The following is a 20,457-nucleotide window of genomic DNA, read 5'->3' on the forward strand; positions in this document are numbered from 1 at the left end:
GGCTGTCTCTCATTTCTCCCTCTGAAATTAAGATCAATACAATGTCGTCAAAAATGTTACAATCTGCCTCAAGCTTTCTCCAAAGACCACTTGATCCCATAAATACAATCTAATTAAATGACATGAGATGCATATGAACGCCAATGAAAAATAACAGAGCAACAGGCACAGCTTGCCTTTTATGTTGCACTAGTAACACATATTGGTAACACTTTATGGCAAGGGTACATGAATCATCATGAATTCATGCATGACTTAAAGCATGAAATCATTCATGTAGTACTTCATGAACTATCAGTAATGTATAAGGATTAATAGTATCTCATGCATGACTTAATGCAGTAACAATACCTTAATTAATGTATCAACTCAGGTATCTCAATCATCATGACTTCTGAGTTATTAATCATGTTCATGTCTTCTTCATATAGATCTGCAGTTAAAGTGTCAGGCCAAAAAACTGACCACTCACATCAATTCCAAGTGTTGTAATTATGATTAACTATAAGCATACTTCATCATGTTTGTGCCCCTTCAAATAAAGTGGTGACCAGGTCTGTCGGTCACAGCAGTGCATGTATTCTGTTGAATTCAAAGTGTTGTAATCATGATTAACTACAAATCAATAATTTGGCAGCTTAGGGGAAACCGAACTGAGAAACCTTTGGAAGAACATCTTGCAGTTATAGAATGGACTTACTGGCTTGGAAACAGGCATAAGAAAGGACCTCTCGGTCGTTGACTGAAGGACATTCGGGTCATTTTTCCCTGAACCACCAAGAGCTCACTGACTTCAGATATGAAGAAGATGTACGTTTCAAGATAGCCCCTGTTCGTGCCTCACATCTATTATCATTACATATGAGTCAGGAGTTTTTTTCTGAAAGATAGATCCCTGATGATCTATACCTAAGTGATTTCAGTGCATTTTATCTGTTGTGGTCGAGTTAAAATCACAAATAATTCAACTGCCATCTTGTGTCTTTGCCGAAAAATGTTATTGCTTTCGTATGTGACATGATATGTGAAAATGTGATCTTGTTGGCTTTGGATTATACATCAAACTTTGTTAATAGTATGAATGAGTTATCTTGAATGGTTTGGGAGCTTTAAAATAAGTAGATACATATAACAAAGTCCTGACTAAATAATTGATATTAGAAATTAAGTCCAAAATTATGATCTAATTTGCATTTGTAATATTGCCAAATACATGATGCCTAAATAGACATAAGGGCTGACTTTGTTTGAGGGATCACAAAGATGATTGATGCATGAGCACCAAATGGTTAATAAGGTGATTTCACATAGGCCATTAATCATATGTTAGTTATCAGTGTAAACGACGGAACAGGTCACCACTTTATTTGAAGAGGCACAAACATGATGAAGTAATGACACAATAATGCTTAGTTAATCATTACAACACTTGGAATTTCTGTGACTGGTCAGTTGTTTGGCCTGTCACTTTAACTGCATATGAAGAAGACATGAACATCATTAATAACTCAGAAGTCATGATGCTTGAGATACCTGAGTTGATGCATTAATTAAGGTATTGTTCATGCATTAAGTCATGCATGAATTCATGATGATTAATGTACTCTTACCATAAAGTGTTACCCACATGTTTTTGTCTTTACATTTCACAATGAGATTTAAAATTGAAAAGGGATGAAAATAGTACTGCACTGAAAAGAAGGCACATTACAATACATGGAATTAATTAGATAATGAGATTAATTTACAAACAAGCCACTTCGATCACGGCTAGATATTGATGTGCTCATGTTCTTGTTTTACTTGTGTGTTTTTAATCTAGAGCTCCAACACTATAACTCAAATCCCTGATTTTAAGAATAAAATAGAACACGGGCATCTGGAAACTAACTTCTAAGTAATGTGTCCTTTAGATGTTTAAAAGCAAATACAACGGATAAAAGGGGTGGGTTGCTCCTGAAAATACACAATAGCAAAAGAGAGGTTCATCATTAAATAAAATCACCGACTTCATTTTTTAGCACCAAAGAGAGAGACAAGTTGAAGGTCGACTAAAAAAACAAGTGTTGAAACACAGGAGTAGTTTTGACAGAAAGAACGGTTTCAATAATAATAAATGTAATTAAAAAAAGCCTATATTCAAATAACCAAATCATTTAAACCACCTGCTTACTATGGTAGAAGCTATGCTGTCACATATTGATACATCATTAAGCCCTTTGAGTGCATGAAACAAAGCTATAGTTACTTGTAGAGGGTCGTTCATTTGATCGACCTAACATTGTCTTAAAAGGTCGTTTAAAGAAAAAGAATTGCAAAAATGTATCTGAACAGCTTGGTTCACATGATGCAAATAGGTGTCAACATTAAGTGACGATATTTCCTACCTCAGGAGAAGAATCACAGTCTCCAAACACTTCAGCAAAGTCTGAAGGGCTTTTCCTCAGAGTCTGGTCAGCAGGCAGTGTGTTGTCATTGAAAGATGACACGAACTTAAAGTCACTGGTTCTGGAACCTGTTGTCAGGTAGGCGTCATAATTGTAAGCGCTGCGTAAAGTTCCTGTTCCGTCAACTTCTGCGTAATTAGGAGGGAGATAAGCGCTGGGGATGGCGACTGCTCCATCAAACAACAGTCTGGGCTTTCTCCTGCGACAAAACCTCACACCCAGGATGATGATGATGAAGGTGAGGAAAAAGGTGGACACTGACACCAGCGCAATGATCAGATAAGAGGTCAGTTTGGAGTTCTTCTCATCGTAAGAAATATCCTTCAGTTCTGGCACCTCAGCCAAGTTATCAGAGATAAGTAAATACATGGAGCAGGTGGCAGAGAGAGAGGGCTGTCCGTTATCTTTCACTGACACAACAAGGTTCTGTTTCATGCTGTCAGACTCAGAAATGTCCCGCTTTGTCCTGATCTCTCCGCTGTGGAGACCAATAGTGAAAAGTCCCGGATCAGTGGATTTGACTATATGATAGGACAGCCAGGCGTTCTGTCCGGAGTCCGCGTCCACCGCGATCACTTTGGACACCAGAGAGCCTCCGTGTGCAGCTTTGGGGACCAGCTCGGTCATGAAGGAGTTGCCCTCCGGGGCGGGGTACAGTATCTGAGGAGAGTTGTCATTCACATCCGATATGAACACACTGACGGTCACGTTGCTGCTGAGCGGAGGAGAACCGTTGTCTCTGGCCATCACGTGGACTTTAAAACTCCTGAACTGTTCATAATCAAAAGAACTCACAGCGTGGATCACCCCCGTGTCTCCGTTAACAGACAGATAGGAGGACACCGGGGCACCGTTCACCTCACCGTGTAACAGAGAATAAATCACGGTACCGTTTTGTCTCCAGTCGGGGTCTCGAGCAGTAACGGAACATAAAGTGGAGCCAGGTTTGTTGTTTTCAGTCACATGTGTGCTGTAGGACTGCTCCTCAAACACAGGTGGGTTGTCGTTGATGTCTGCTACAGATAACTGAAGAGATTTAGAGGAGGACAGAGGGGGAGAGCCCTCGTCAGTGGCAGTGATTGTAATGTTGTAATCAGACACTAGTTCACGGTCCAGTTGTCCTGTGGTCACCAGAGAATAATAGTTTTTAATAGAAGGAACCAACTTAAAAGGGACGTTTTGCTGAATGGAGCAGCGGACCTGTCTGTTATTCTCAGAGTCTCTATCCTGCACGTTAATGATGCCCACCTCTGCACCAGGTGACACGTTTTCAGGTATGGGGTTAGTCAGGGATTTTAAAGAGACTATAGGGGCGTTATCATTAATATCTGTAAGTTCAATCAGTAACGTTGCGTAAGAAACTAATCCTAGACCATCTTTCGCGCTTATTTGCATTTCATAGGATGCCACTTTCTCAAAATCAATAGCTTCAGCTACTCTCACCTCTCCCGACTTGGGATGTAGAGAAAACACGTTGCTATTTTCATCTGAAATATGGTCAAATCCATATGTAATTTCGCTATTTAAACCTGCGTCTGCATCAGTTGCACTCATTGTGATCACCAATGTATCCAGAGGAGAGTTTTCAGGCAGACTGGCTTTATAAACGGTCTGGGTAAACACTGGGACATTATCATTAGCATCCAGCACAGTGACGTGAATGACTACGGTACCTGATCTCTGAGGAGAGCCTCCATCAAATGCGGTAAGCAATAACATGATATCGTTGTTATCCTCTCTGTCTAATTCTTTATCTAAAACTAATTCGCAGTACTTTCGTCCGCCTGATTTAGCGTTAACATTTAATTTGAAATGATCATTCTGCTGAAGTGTGTAGCTTTGAACAGTATTTTCTCCAATGTCTCCATCGTGTGCCTCCCCTAGGAGAAAATGTGCACCTTTGACCGCTGATTCCCTAATTTCAAAATGAAGAGACTCCTCTTTAAATTGGGGTGAATTATCATTAATATCTTGAACACGAATACTAATGCGGTGCAGTTCTAGTGGATTTTCCAGCACGAGTTCCTGTTTTAAAACACACGATGCCTTTTTTGCACAGAGCCCCTCTCTGTCGATCCTTTCCTGTACGATCAAATCTCCGGTGTTGAGATTTACACCGCAGTACTTAACGACATTATCTTCGTTATCAATACGGGCCTTGCGAGCAGACAATCTGCCCAAATCAAGTCCAAGATCTTTAGCGATATTTCCAATTACAGATCCACGTTTCATCTCCTCCGGGATAGAGTAGCTCACGTCTCCATAGCCGGGGTGGAGGCCGAGAAAAATAAAAGCAACGCCGTAGAGCAGCGCAAATCTGCTGCATCCCATTGTTACTGCAAGTATAAGAACTGCTTCCAAGTTTGTCCCAAATCAATCAAGAATACAGCTGCGATGTCCTCCAATATACACACTCTTCACACTGCGTTCATATCACGAAGCGTTTTTGTAAACCACGATACAATAGCATAACCAGGCTTTAAATGTGCTGAGACCGAAGGGTGGAGAATGACTGTGTCCTCTCGTTTACTGGTACACACTGACACCATGAGTACTTCCCGGGTACAACATGGTGAGGTAGGATTTGATCGTGTTTACATTTAGATACTAAGAGAACCACGTTAGAAATGACAACAACAATGACGATAAATATAAAAAATAATACATAATCATTAACTATAGTCGCTTTGCCCTTGGGACTCACAAACGATACAACATATGATTACTTTGCCCCCTAGACATTTAAAACAATAGCACAGAGTGAGGATGAATCCAACAATAATTATTGGCTTGACAAATTATAGACATTAAACAATCACTAACAGGTGAACCGCTTCTTTATATGTTTACTTTTACGTGTCATTTTAACATATTGCCTTAAATGCTTTGATATAAACTCAAACAAGTTAACTGGTCAGTTTTCCGTCCCTTGATGCAATTATTTCCCATGTCCACCTTAATGGGTTAAGATGGATCATTTAAAGTTAAGACAATGTTGTTAAATATCTTCTTGTATAGTTTTGGTCACCCACTATTTAAATTGTTCTGATTGAAAACATATGTATAAGTAATTATTTCAGCAGTAATATCAATACAATTAAACCTATAGGATCATTTGACTTTAAAATACTATAAATTGAAGCAATGTGTGCCTCCAACTATGACATGTTTTAATAATCACTATTACTAATATTGCATGGTAATGAATGCATATCTAATGGACACATGACTATACTTCAGAATGTATGGCCAACTTACAGGAGACCAAAACATCTGACATATTTCTCCCAAAAAGAAAGAAGTTGTATGTGCTTTAATCTACATTGTCTAAAAATAAAAGCTGATTTAACTCCTAAATTTGACATTTTCAGACAAGCTGCACAGCTTTTAATACAATCAGTAGAGCAATGCTATCATTTCAAATGTTACATTAGAGAAGGGAAATGCAGGAAACAAGAAATGTAATGTTAAGAACAACATTTAAAGGTGTTCTGCATGTCGCTTTTTAAAACCATTTTTTTAATGTTTTGTATTTAAATAGAGAAATTATTCTTTGTCCCTCTCTCGCGCACTTTTGTGTACTCTATTATTACTGGTGAGAAATGTTTATTCGCTATGATAAATATGCCTTAAGATATATACCCAAAAACTGTACCTCATAAAGCAGATCTTGAGATTTATAAATGTACTCTAGAAGATCAAAACGTATTCAAAGCACCTCAGTTTGAGAATGCAAGTCAATGAAACAACAGTTTTGTAGTTAGGTGTTCATGATTCAATATCTATCAAAAAAACACATTAATACGAAAGGATACAAAAGCCTTTAAAATGATCTACCAAATGATGTCAGTATGTGTATCAGATTGATTTAAGACATAACATATTCAACAGCAAAACCAGCATCATTGAAAAACACCACAGATGAACAATATACTCAAGCAGAATAAGGGACAACATATGCAAAACCTTCAACGTATTAGTGCTCTAACACAGTGTCCCAATATCAATAAGAATCAGCTCCAATTATAAAGAAGAAACGATTCAATCAAATAAATACAATGAGTAAATGTTGAGATAAAATATCATTCAGAAAATGAAATATATAACCAAGTTACATAGAAAATCCAAAAAAAGAATAGAAATGTATAAGAAGTAAATGATCCCTAAAAATAAAACTGAATAACAAACCGATTTCAGAACCATGGACAGAGTTAAGTTAACGTAATTTCAAAGGATTTATATTGCAAGATGGGCAATCATGTGGGAAGATAAAAGGCAAGTTAAACTGAAGATAAATTCCTCAGAATGTATAATGGTAACTAGGGCATCATATGTTTTGTTAAAGAATACTATAAATATGTATATTTACTCACAACCTTAGAATATAACTGTGCAACAAATACATGGTGGGTAAATACATTTTTCAGGATGATGAACACGACCAAGATTATATGATACATGGCCCTACCTCAGGAGAAGAAGCACAGTCTCCAAACACTTCAGCAAAGTCTGAAGGGCTTTTCCTCAGAGTCTGGTCAGCAGGCAGTGTGTTGTCATTGTAAGATGACACAAACTTAAAGTCACTGGTTCTGGAACCTGTTGTCAGGTAGGCGTCATAATTATAAGCGCTGCGTAAAGTTCCTGTTCCGTCAACATCTGCGTAATTAGGAGGGAGATAAGCGCTGGGGATGGCGACTGCTCCATCAAACAACAGTCTGGGCTTTCTCCTGCGACAAAACCTCACACCCAGAATGATGATGATGAAGGTGAGGAAAAAGGTGGACACGGACACCAGCGCGATGATCAGATAAGAGGTCAGTTTGGAGTTCTTCTCATCTTAAGAAATATCCTTCAGTTCTGGCACCTCAGCCAAGTTATCAGACATAAGTAAATACATGGAGCAGGTGGCAGAGAGAGAGGGCTGTCCGTTATCTTTCACTGACACAACAAGGTTCTGTTTCATGCTGTCAGACTCAGAAATGTCCCGCTGTGTCCTGATCTCGGTAACGTTGCTGCTGAACGGAGGAAAACCGTTGTCTCTGGCCATCACGTGGACTTTAAAACTCCTGAACTGTTCATAATCAAACGTCCTCACAGCGTGGATCACCCCCGTGTCTCCGTTAACAGACAGATAGGAGGACACCGGGGCACCGTTCACCTCACCGGGTAACAGAGAATAATTCACGGTACCGTTTTGTCTCCAGTCGGGGTCTCGAGCAGTAACGGAACATAAAGTGGAGCCAGGTTTGTTGTTTTCAGTCACATATGCGCTGTAGGACTGCTCCTCAAACACATGTGGGTTGTCGTTGATGTCTGCTACAGATAACTGAACAGTTTTAGAGGAAGACAGAGGGGGAGAGCCCTCGTCAGTGGCAGTGATTGTAATGTTGTAATCAGACACTAGTTCACGGTCCAGTTGTCCTGTGGTCACCAGAGAAGGTAACACTTTATTTTGATAGTCCATAGTTAACATATCCGCAGGGAGATTCGGTTCAGTTCCATCACATAATGTAACGCAGTAACGCACCCATTTAAATCACAGTAACTATAACGGCGTTACTTAATGGGAATAGGTAACTAGTAACGCTATTAGTTACTGCAAAAAGTAGTTGCGTTACAGTAACGCGTTACAACATTGCGTAACACACAGATAGAAAATGTTCAGTTTATCACAATGTGATGTCCTGCAATTGCTGACATAAAAGATGTGGACGTTTGAGGAGAAGTGTTAGGACAAAGTCACTTTTCTCACAATCACACTGCAGTTTATTCGCATGGATGAAGTACATCCATAGGTAAGCAATGCAAAGGTATACAGTATTTGATAGATTACAGTAGCCTATGTGTAGAGTGCATTTGAGTATAATGGAGTACATTTGCACTATACAGCACATGCTGTTATCATAATTTATGGTGGCATGGATTTATGGTCAATCTGAAAGAATATTGCAAAAGCATATCCTGTAATATAACCTGCCTTGATTGGCCAGATATGTTACAGTAACAAAAAAACTCGTTACTTTTGGCTCTTGCTAATTTCATCATGTTGTAAGTTGACCATATTTTGTTTTTCTGCTCTTAAGTATTATTTTGTTCTGCTTTCAAGCATTAGGATTTCTTATAAATCATAAATGTGGGCTTCTGAAAGAAGAGTATGGTGGTGATTCTATCTACAACCAGATGTGACACTGTGTTGCAATGAGCATCAGTTTTAGCACTGTCCTTATTTAATTATTTGAGATTTGCACAGGGTTTGCATCTACGGCAAATTGGCTGGGGGTTAGACCCACACATTGGACCCAAAGGCTCTTTGCTGACGCCCATAAACGTCCTGAACACAGCAAAATAAAAGGAGAAGAGAAAATACAGGCAGAGGGCAGGGTCTCTTAGATACAGACACCATCACACACTTGTAGTGGATCATATATATACATTGTTTTTTAGGAAATTCCTGCATATTATACCTTTAACGGTTGACCTTGGCCTCAGGGTAGATCAATAATTTAATGTTCTTCGGTTGGTCAAGTTTCATTGTTTATTTTATTTATAGTTATTAAACTGTTCAAATCTGCAGTGCAGTGATTTATTTCCGTTTGCCTGGTATTGACTACCAGCTGGTAGATAATGTGTTTCAAACTTTATTTTTGACCATTTCACAACTGTTCAGTGTTTTTACTATATTTGTAGTATATTCTTAAAACAAAAAAGCTTTCTTTCTCCTATAGTGTTTGTTTTACTGTGCTTTATAGCCTGGTATTGACTTCAGTTATCGAGTGTTCGTGATCAGTTGTGCAAAACATTTCGCTGTATTCCCATGTCTGTTGCATATAATTAGTGGATGAATGTATGTGTTCTGTTGATAGGTTATAGACTTTCTACTGTTCTCAACTGTTTTTCACTTTAATTGGATAGTCCTAACACATGCCTACAAACGCTTAGTGGAGAATGCCTACTAAAAGTATACTGATAGTCAACTCTAGATTAGTTGACGATCAACAGATAGTCAACTAAACTCTAAAGTTGCTTATCTGTTGATCATCAACTAATGCTTAATGTAATCTTTAGTTGACATCTTGACTCTCAACAGATTATCAACAAATAGTCGACATGACCCAGTTGACTTTCAACTGACAGATTGATTTTGAGTAGTTGATTGTCAATTTTGAAGATGTTGACACAATCTACAGATAGTAAGGTTGAATATCCGTTAATAACCTGTTGCAAAAAACTTTTTGTAAAATCTATAGATCAACACTTGAGATGTACCTTATATTCTACTGGCAGTTAGTTAAATGCATGTTACTTGTCTGTTGAAACAGTGTTGTTGAATGTCAACTGATGACTTATAGAGTGTTAACTATGGACTATCAAAATAAAGTGTTACCCAATTTTTTCCCCGATGATAAAATGTCCTGTTTTTAGATCAATATCGCAGTAGTGCTGATAGCTTTCCTCCGTATCAATACAGGCTTTACGAGTGAACAATTTCCCTGCTTCAAGCCCGAGGTCCTCGGCAATATTTCCAACAATGGATCCAGATCTCATCTCCTCTTGAACAGAATAGCTGAGGTATACAATGGCGATGTAGACACATAGGGCAAAGAGGTAGAAACAAAACAGCATCAATCTCTCTTGTAGTTCCATTACTTCTCCCGAATGAAAGAAATGTCCCTTTCTGCTTAAAAATATCAAATTGTATTGGAACATTGAGAGAACCGCTCATACAACAATGGCAGCACTGGTTGTAATGCCTGAATTACTCCCTTGGCAGTGGGTGTGGAAATGAGCCTCCTTATATCTGCGAGTGAGCAGCGACACCGTGAGCTTATTTGGAATATTACAAACGAGCACTGCATTAAACGTAAAAGCTGATGCCATAAGCAACAACGGAACATTTCAATGTTAACATATATACAGTATATGGTTAACACACAACATGAAAGTACTATTTTTAGGGTTTGATTCATTGGTATCGACAGTGGCGGTTCTAGCTGATATGGTGCACTGGGCCGTCCACTCCCCCCCCCCCCCTATAGGTTATATAACAAGACGCAACCAATTCAGAATTAAGTAACTATATTGCACAAATGTATCCAACACACAAATAGAACAATATGTACAATCAAAATAACTACACAAATTAAATAACATCACAAAATAATCATGAATATAAAAAGTAGTAGTAGTAGAAACATACATTAATAAATACAAATTCATATAAGCTATAGAATGAAAATACTAAATTGCACAAATCTTTCAACACACAAACCAACAGAACACACGTTAAATAACTTATTTACAGAATTAGGCATTTCTAGTTAAAGTTAAACTCCCAAACTGCCCTCTAAAGTCTGACCTTCCTTGCCTTCTTTGATGCAAAGTCATGAATAACATCATCATATTTAATCTGTTACAGACATATTTTAATTGAAGGAGACCTATCATGCTATATTTGAATAATATATTGTAGGACCATACCTATATAAGGTATATTTATAAGTTTTCTTTTTCAAAATACCAAACAGATCATGCATTTTAGCCATGCCTTATTTCGCTCTATTTTGCTCTCCTCTACCCCTGTCTTTGCATGTGCTGCAGCTGACCACGCCCCCCTGCAAAGGAGGGGGCCGAGTTACGAGGGTCATGTTACCATGCTGTTACCATGCCACGGCAACCTCTCATTCCCCTGATTGGTGGAGAGTTGGCCATATAGGCGGAGCCCCTTGTCACTGACGTCAGACTATTTTCAAATCTGTATCAGTCTGTATCAGATCCGTTGCAGCCCCGTTTTTAGAGATTTGGGTATGGAGGAAAAGAGAGAGGATTGTGTTTTCTGACACTTGGTGAGTTCCCTGACACACCGGGGACACATATTCATGTATAAAAGACGTACAAAGGTGCATTTTGCATGATAGGTCCCCTTTAAGCCTCAAGTATTGAAAATTACACAAAGGACTTGTCAGTACAATTACCTTTGAGGTGTTTGCTAAATGAAGGTGACTAAATCAATAACGGTTATAGTGGTTGTTTATAATGTTTTAATTGCAGGGCTACACATTATTGTTCTGAAGTAAGACGGTTTGAAATTATTCCAATGTTAGTTGCTGAACTGACGACGAAACACAGGCAGCTAACAAGCAGCAATGGAGTTAAGGTTACCGGCATAATTTAATGATATGCTTAATATAGCCCAACTAAATAAATGAGATGTTGAAGGTGCATACTATATACCTTTATCTTTTGAGCGTTTATCTACTTCTTCTTTCCTTTTCTTTCTAAACTGGCTCTATGCCTTTTTTTCTCCATCACCAGATATTCATTTTCGACCCCAGAAACAATGCATAGCGTACCCTTCCCCTAACACTGTCAACTCCAGGTCAAGACTACACCAATTTGCCGTAGTCAGTTTTCAAATAATTATGTATTGTTTCATACAAACCAGGCCAGGAAAAACATATATCTGCAAAACTATTTATATTGTATGAATGAAGTTGGTGGCATTTTGAGGCGTGATAGTAATTGTACTAATTGCAGTACTACTATATAAACATCGAAAGTGATTATTTGATAGAGATAGTTAACCTGCCGCCCCCCTCTCTCTCCCCCATAGTGAGGCGACCTGAGATCACCCCCGCCCTTCTTTGAGTGTGAGACCTTCCATCCCAGCTGCCTGCTGATAAGGGCTAATGCGCCCCCTTCGACCCACAACAACAACAACAACAACAATACACAATATGAAATTACGTGCAAATTGCGCTTGTCAAAATGTCGCCCTGGGCAACCGCCCATGTCGCCCATATCAATATCCGCCACTGGGTATCGGTAGACAAAACACCCTTCAGCACCACGGACAGCGTCTGAACGAAGAGAAGAACCAAAGCGATTCCTTATTTAACATGTCTCCTCATATACCATGGGCAGATCACTAAACAACAAAATATTACTTTTGTCTTACATTTCAAGTAATTGGATGTATCAAAACATGAAATGTCTGACGAAGGCAAACACGTGTTTCAACAGCAATAATGCTGTTAAGTGTGTATATCTTATTCCAGCATGTATTAGATACATTTCTCGTATGCATTATTCTGTGTTTATCAATAAATACATGCAACCAGTGGCGCTGCAAGACACTGGGGGCCCCAGGCAGAAGACATATGCCCCCTAACACATCCAGCACAACTGCCACCGCTCCCCCAGCAGGCATGTGTGATAGTTGGCCAATGTCTGATAGACACCCAGTATACGCTCAGAAATCAATATGTTTTTGAACAAACATTTTAGCGTATCATCATTAAGAACAATTTAATGATAAAAGCTGACACATTATCAAACGTACAACAGCAACTTGAAATGGCATAACATTTTTCGCTCAGTATACAAGTGGTTTGTCAGCATGCGTTTTGTCTGGACATTTCTGAATGTACTCTTCCAATATCAGAGTAGCACATGATAACAAAGGCCCAACTGTAACTGCATATATGACGTTGTATGATTACCCAGAAGAGCGTCAGGAGGACACACTGTTTTAGGCATATGATAGCATGTGACAACGATTAACATGATGATTCAGCCTCTATGGAGATAGACATATGACGAGCAAGATCATTTCTTATGTGGGCCTTAGATTATCTAAACTAAACATTGTATACTGCTTTGAACCGGTATTCCTGCATCTTGTGACTGTGTAACTCCCTCTCTTGTATATAAGCATGTGAAGGACATTGTTCGGGAACTAGTTGTACCATAATATGGTACAACTAGTTATTATGCTCTGTATGTGATGACTACTTGCATTCTTGCAAGGATTAATAAATACATGGATCCTGATATTGAAGCTCAAGTCAGTGTTGAGTGATATTTTTCTAACACGTTTCAAAAGAGTACTAAAAATTATAAATCAATACTTTGAAAACTGCTATTTAAACTTCAGGGGAGGAAAGGAACTACTGTTGGCAGGGGATAAAAGCAAATTATAAACAATGCACAAAATGCAGTACAATATATGAAGTAACAATTGACTCATAAGCAGGAAAAAAGGAGACCTGGCGGCAAGATATGTTAAAATTGTACTGAAAAATATGTGTTTGGAATGAAACATGAAACTATTATTTCAATAGCAATAACAGACTATCAGTGCGTTGAAGCTCCTAATAAAACAAAGAAATGCAGGAATTGACATATGAAAATACAATATTTAACCTTGAAATGTACCTATATATATATGTATAAACAAGGTATATATAAACAAGGATTCTGGCTCCTACAGACCGGTTACATAAGTCCTCTTCCTTTAAAAAAGTACTCCTAATATCAACTTGTTACCTTTATAAAAGACACCTGTCCACAGAATCAATCAATCAGTTTACAACCTCTCCACCATGGGCAAGACTAAAGACCATGTGTATAAGGACGTCAGGGACAAGAATGTAGACCTGCACAAGGCAGGAATTGGCTACAAGACCAGCAGCTTGAGAAGGAGACAACTGTTGGTGGGATTATTTGGAAATAGATGAAAGACAAAATGAGCATCAATCAACAATCAATCGCCCTCGGTCTGGGGCTCCACACAAGATCTCGCCCCCTGGGGAATTGATGACCATGAGAAAGGTGAGGTATCAGCCAAGAACTACACGGGAGGAACTTGTTAATTATTTCAAGGCAGCTGGGACACAAGAAAACTATTGGTAACACACTACACCATAATGGATCAAATCATGCTGCAACCCACAAGGTCCCCTGATCAAGAAGGCACATGAACAGCCCGTCTGACATTTTCCAAGGAACATCTGAGTGATTCAGAGAAGGCTTGAGAGAAGATGATGTGGTCAGATGAGACCAAAATCGAGATCTTTAGCATCAACTCGAAACGCCGTGTTTGGAGGTAGAGAGATGCTAACCATAACCCCAAGAACACCATCCCCACCGTCAAGCATGGAGGTGGAAACATTATGCTTTGGGGGTGTTTCTCTGCTGAGGGGACATAACGACTTCCCTGCATCAAGGAGAGGATGTACAGGGCCATGAACCGTGCAAATCTTGGCCGATAGCATCCTTCCTTCAGCCAGGACACTGAATATGGGTCTTCCAGCAGGACAATGACCCTGAACATACGGCCAAGGCAATACAGGATAGCTAAAGAAAAAGCACATTTAGGTGATGGAGTGGCCTGACCATTCACCGGACCTTAATCCCATAAAAAAATCTGTGGAGGGAGCTAACGCTTGGAGATTCCAAGCATCAGCCTCAAAACCTGAAGGATTTGGAGAGGATCTTCAGAGAGGAGTGGACCAAAATCCTTCCTGTGCATAGACCTGGTGACCAACTACAAGAAACATCTGACCTCTGTGCTGTCCAGGGTTTCTCCAGCAAGTACTAAGACATGTGTTGCAAGGGGATCAAATACTTATTTCCCACAGTTAAATGCAAATCAATTTGTATCTTTTATATAATGTCAATTTCTGGATTTTCTTTTTGATATTCATACTCGCACTGTTAACATAAACCTACCATTACGATTATAGACTGTTCATTTCTTTGTAAGTAGGCAAACTTACAACATCGGCAAGGGATCAAATCCTTATTTCCTCCACTGTATATATATATATAAATATATGCTCTTGCTAAAAACACATCGCATACAAAGGCACATGAATCCAGCGCATGGGGTAGTGAAATAAGTAAATACAAGGCTGAAGGATTCAATCAACGCTAAATATTGGATGGAGAAGCACTGTGTTGTCATTGTACGATTATAGGAACTTAAAGTCACTGGCTCAGGAACCTGTTGTCAGGTATAAGCTTCATAATTGTAAGGGCTGCACAATTGAAATCTCAAATGATTAAAAGCTATATGATAATTGTCAGGAGTAGGCTGTTTCTGATTAAACACAACAAGAGAAGAAGTGAGGACAGAGAATAAAAACAATAATCTCCAGCTCAACAAAGAACACAAGAGCTATTTAGACAGAAATACTTTTAGGGGTAAAAATAAATCAAATCTGTTTAAATTAATAGTTTAATCTACTCGTAGTCTACTAATAGATTAGACATGTCTGTATACTAAGACAGACTAAATAATGTGAACAAGTGATGCATTGTATGAATTAGGTCAATTGTGGAGTATGACTGAATAAACTTCAATTCATATTAAATTGTCCAAAACAGCTGTTTAAAAACACTAAAACAAAAAGAGTTTTGAACCGTATATTGACAGGATAATCAAGTTGCAAATGTAAAACATTAAGTGACAGAACTTCCTACCTCAGGAGAAGAATCACAGTCTCCAAACACTTCAGCAAAGTCTGAAGGGCTTTTCCTCAGAGTCTGGTCAGCAGGCAGTGTGTTGTCATTGTAAGATGACACGAACTTAAAGTCACTGGTTCTGGAACCTGTTGTCAGGTAGGCGTCATAATTGTAAGCGCTGCGTAAAGTTCCTGTTCCGTCAACATCTGCGTAATTAGGAGGGAGATAAGCGCTGGGGATGGCGACTGCTCCATCAAACAACAGTCTGGGCTTTCTCCTGCGACAAAACCTCACACCCAGGATGATGATGATGAAGGTGAGGAAAAAGGTGGACACGGACACCAGCGCGATGATCAGATAAGAGGTCAGTTTGGAATTCTTCTCATCGTAAGAAATATCCTTCAGTTCTGGCACCTCAGCCAAGTTATCAGAGATAAGTAAATACATGGAGCAGGTGGCAGAGAGAGAGGGCTGTCCGTTATCTTTCACTGACACAACAAGGTTCTGTTTCATGCTGTCAGACTCAGAAATGTCCCGCTGTGTCCTGATCTCTCCGCTGTGGAGACCAATAGTGAAAAGTCCCGGATCAGTGGATTTGACTATATGATAGGACAGCCAGGCGTTCTGTCCGGAGTCCGCGTCCACCGCGATCACTTTGGACACCAGAGAGCCTCCGTGTGCAGCTTTGGGGACCAGCTCGGTCATGAAGGAGTTGCCCTCCGGGGCGGGGTACAGTATCTGAGGAGAGTTGTCATTCACATCCGATATGAACACACTGATGGTCACGTTGCTGCTGAGCGGAGGAGAACCGTTGTCTCTGGCCATCAAGTGGACTTTAAAACTCCTGAACTGTTCATAATCAAACGTCCTCACAGCGTGGATCACCCCCGTGTCTCCGTTAACAGACAGATAGGAGGACACCGGGGCACCGTTCACCTCACCGGGTAACAGAGAATAAATCACGGTACCGTTTTGTCTCCAGTCGGGGTCTCGAGCAGTAACAGAACATAAAGTGGAGCCAGGTTTGTTGTTTTCAGTCACATGTGCGCTGTAGGACTGCTCCTCGAACACAGGTGGGTTGTCGTTGATGTCTGCTACAGATAGCTGAACAGTTTTAGAGGAGGACAGAGGGGGAGAGCCCTCGTCAGTGGCAGTGATTGTAATGTTGTAATCAGACACTAGTTCACGGTCCAGTTGTCCTGTGGTCACCAGAGAATAATAGTTTTTAATAGAATGAACCAACTTAAAAGGGACGTTTTGCTGAATGGAGCAGCGGACCTGTCTGTTGTTCTCAGAGTCTCTATCCTGCACGTTAATGATGCCCACCTCTGCACCAGGTGACACGTTCTCAGGTATGGGATTAGTCAGGGATTTTAGGTATATTACAGGAGCATTATCATTGATATCAGTAACATCTATCATAACGTTTGTGTAAGATATGAGTCCTAACCCATCTTTAGCTTTAATTTTCATTTCAAACGAGCTAATTTCTTCAAAATCAATCACTCCTGTTACTTTAATATCGCCAGTTTTATGATCAATGGAAAATACATTGACATAGTTATCAGATCCATGGCCAAAATCATAAGTCACATCTCCATTCAATCCTTCATCTGCATCAGTAGCACTAACATGAATCACTATGGTATCTGGAGGAGAGTTTTCAGGCAGACTGGCTTTATAGACGGCCTGGCTAAACACTGGGGCGTTATCATTAGCATCCAGCACAGTGACGTGTATGACAACAGTACCTGATCTCTGAGGAGAGCCTCCATCTAAAGCTGTGAGGAGCAAATTAATTTCATTTTGCTTTTCAAGATCAAGTTTATTTTCCAGGACAAGTTCAACCTTATTACTGTCAACAGCGAGAATGAAGTTGTCATTTTTCTGTAAACTGTATCTCTGGACAGCATTTTGACCTACATCTGTGTCATGGGCCTCCTCGATAGAAAAGCGGTAGCCTTTATCGGCTAACTCACTAATTTCCTTTTCAATCAAATTATCCTGAAATGTTGGCGAGTTGTCGTTTACATCTTGAATATGGATACTAACACGATGAAGCTCCAGAGGATTTTCTAACACCAGATCTACCTTCACAACACACGAGGGTTTCTTGCCACAAAGGCTTTCTCGGTCCATTCTCTCCGATGTGACCAAATCTCCAGTACTCAGATTAATATCACAGTTCCGCTTACGAGTCCCCTCAGAATCAACACGAGCCTTTCGGGAAGATAAGGTCCTCAGATCAAGACCGAGATCTTTGGCTATATTCCCAATAACAGACTGGCGTTTCATCTCTTCTGGAATAGAATAACTCAGGTCTCCGTTAACGAAGTGCAGCGCTACAATAAAGAAAGCAACACAGAAAATCGGCCGCAGCGCAGAAAATCCTTTGTCTCCCATCCTCGGAAAAAAACACGTCCCAGTTTGTACAAATTACAGCATGGAACAACAAATTAAAATTCCAAAACAGAGTCAGCAACCAACATTTTACAAATGCAAACGCGATGCAAACTAATCGGGGAATGAAGGAATTGTTCTGAGAAATCTCATCCGATGGTAATGCAGTTAAAGTGGGTGGAGATGTCTCTGCTCCTTTTGTGCTGGCCTACAGCGGCACCATCAGGCACTTTTTACTCTTTGCATCTGCGAGTATTGTTCCCCATGTCTAAACCTTTATATATACAGTCTATGGTCTAAACCCAAATCATCTTCCCTAACTTCAATACGAACTGTGTGCCATATGTAAAACATAAAACTCACAACGTAATGTACAATGCTCAAAGTTAAAATAATAAAAATATATGCTTATTAAATATCAGTTTTATTATTTGATTGCACTGTGTATTTAATTATAGACAACAACCTAGAAATAAAAACAAGTAAACAAATAGAAGCATGAAAAATGTAAATGTTGAACACTATTGTTAAACATAAACCACTCATTCAATTAAAGGTATAGGTAAGAATGGAGAAACCAGCTCGAGTAAACTAGAATTTGAAAGTACACAACCGAAAAAAATCTGCCCCTTCCTTCAGACTTCCTTACAGAGCCCCTCCTCCAACACACACGAACGCGCACATGACCAATGAGGGCACGAGATAAATTTGTGCACGAGATGGAAGGCTGACAGGCAGGTAGGCCATCCAGTTATCTGAGCGTTGTTACAGCGCCACGGCTTCCAGATGAAATATTTGTATATATTTATTGTCAAAGCATTTAATTTATTCATTGCTCGGGATGCAAGAGCTTTCCATGGAATATAACAAAAAGTGTTTCTGAAGTGAATTACCTACCTTTAACAAATGAACACTTTGTCTATCACTTATATCACGTGTATGTGGTAACAAATAAAGTATGTTCTTGTTGCAGGTATTAATTATTGAGGTTTATGGATTCAAATTAAATCATTACTTATTATGCATAATAATGATTAGTGTAATCATTAATATCATTATGTATTATTATAATTATGTTCATAATTATAATGAAACATTGGAACATTTGAAATGATGTCTAAAGGAGAAAATAAGTAGTTTCAGTCCCATGGAGAGAGTCAAAAGGAAGATCACATGGGAGGGCTTGTCAACAGAGCTGCAATGTCCAGCACCATGGACAGTGATGGGGAAGATACTTCGATCTTTTTTCTTAAATAACAAGTTTAAAATACCACGATGTTAAGAAACTGCATTGCATCTGAGAGCATTTTAGATGTGACTCAAGTAAAAGTACATAACTATCTTCAGCTAAATGTACCTAAAGTATCAACAATGTACGTATTCGTTTATCAGAAACAATCCTTCTGTGACTGATTATTATCATGACATTAAATAAAGCATCCTATTAAGCCCTTACAAAAAGGCCTAAATGCATCACACTGCAACTTACCCTGACACTGTGTTATACAACTAAGATACAATTGTAGGTGTTTTATAGAAAATAAGAAACAAGGTCAGGAAAATAACAAGGAACCTAACTATAATAACGGTTAAGCATTTAGCTAAAAAATATAAAAGTAGTGTTGAAAAAAAACAAAAAATAGCTTCCAAATTGAAAAGGTTGATAATAATATAGATTGTTTAATAAATGCAGGTGATTCCATGGAAAGCTAGCGTTAAATAATTTAAACATATTATGAAACAACAATATTATTAATAACAATTCAGATCGTTATATTACTATCTTTAATTTAGCCTAATCACATTTGATAGTGTATCTAAGGAAATATACATCTACAACTGCTCCCTGGAGCCGAGAACCAGGAAGCCTCTTCGCTCTGGCACCTCTCTAAAAAACATCTTATATCTTCAGTTGTGAATATGCTTGAGGAGTGTTTCAGCACCATGGACAGATGTCACAAAACCAGAACGGACGGAAGACACCAATAGACCAGAGCACTGTTTGTTAAAGTTTGTCATCAGTAAAATGATAAGTGTTCTCAGACTGCAGTGATGTGATTAAGAGAGGTCTAATACGTGAATGTTAACTCGTTCTTAGACTATAGAACCTCATCCATCCATGCTGGATCAGGCGTAGGAACTGCAGCTGTTCTAATTGATCAAGGACAGTAAACATCACCCCCAAACTAAATCAACGCAAATACAGTTGACAATAAAGACAACTATAATAAGGCAGCAAATAACCATTTTGGAAATATTCTGTTATCTTAAAATGTATTTCAAAATCCACAAAACAATTTTACAGGAAGCACACAAATGTGAATAACATAACACTTCTCTGCTCTATAAGTTAGCACCAAAAACA

The 20,457-nt window shown here is 39.0% G+C and overlaps 2 protein-coding genes across 3 annotated transcripts; both read right to left on the reverse strand.

Moving 5' to 3' along the window:
• Positions 1-2,366: 2,366 nt before the first annotated feature.
• On the reverse strand, positions 2,367-4,890 carry LOC117555756 (protocadherin beta-16-like). The gene has a single exon (XM_034230719.1). The coding sequence runs from the start codon at positions 4,776-4,778 to the stop codon at positions 2,367-2,369; it is 2,412 nt and encodes an 803-aa protein (XP_034086610.1). The 5' UTR covers positions 4,779-4,890.
• A 1,799-nt stretch (positions 4,891-6,689) lies between these two features.
• On the reverse strand, positions 6,690-18,225 carry LOC117555941 (protocadherin gamma-A11-like). 2 transcript variants are annotated; one of them, XM_034231024.1, is made up of 2 exons: positions 16,224-18,225; positions 6,690-7,428 (listed from the first exon to the last, which is right to left on the reverse strand). In XM_034231024.1, the coding sequence occupies exons 1-2, from the start codon at positions 18,093-18,095 to the stop codon at positions 7,285-7,287; spliced, it is 2,016 nt and encodes a 671-aa protein (XP_034086915.1). In that variant the 5' UTR covers positions 18,096-18,225; the 3' UTR covers positions 6,690-7,284. The 2 variants fall into 2 exon arrangements, with proteins under 2 accessions (XP_034086915.1, XP_034086914.1); XM_034231023.1 differs by having other exon boundaries at positions 6,704-6,915; positions 15,711-18,225.
• Between the last annotated feature and the right edge of the window lie 2,232 nt (positions 18,226-20,457).

This window comes from Gymnodraco acuticeps, unplaced genomic scaffold (genome assembly GCF_902827175.1).
Source record: "Gymnodraco acuticeps unplaced genomic scaffold, fGymAcu1.1, whole genome shotgun sequence".
NCBI lineage: Eukaryota > Metazoa > Chordata > Actinopteri > Perciformes > Bathydraconidae > Gymnodraco > Gymnodraco acuticeps.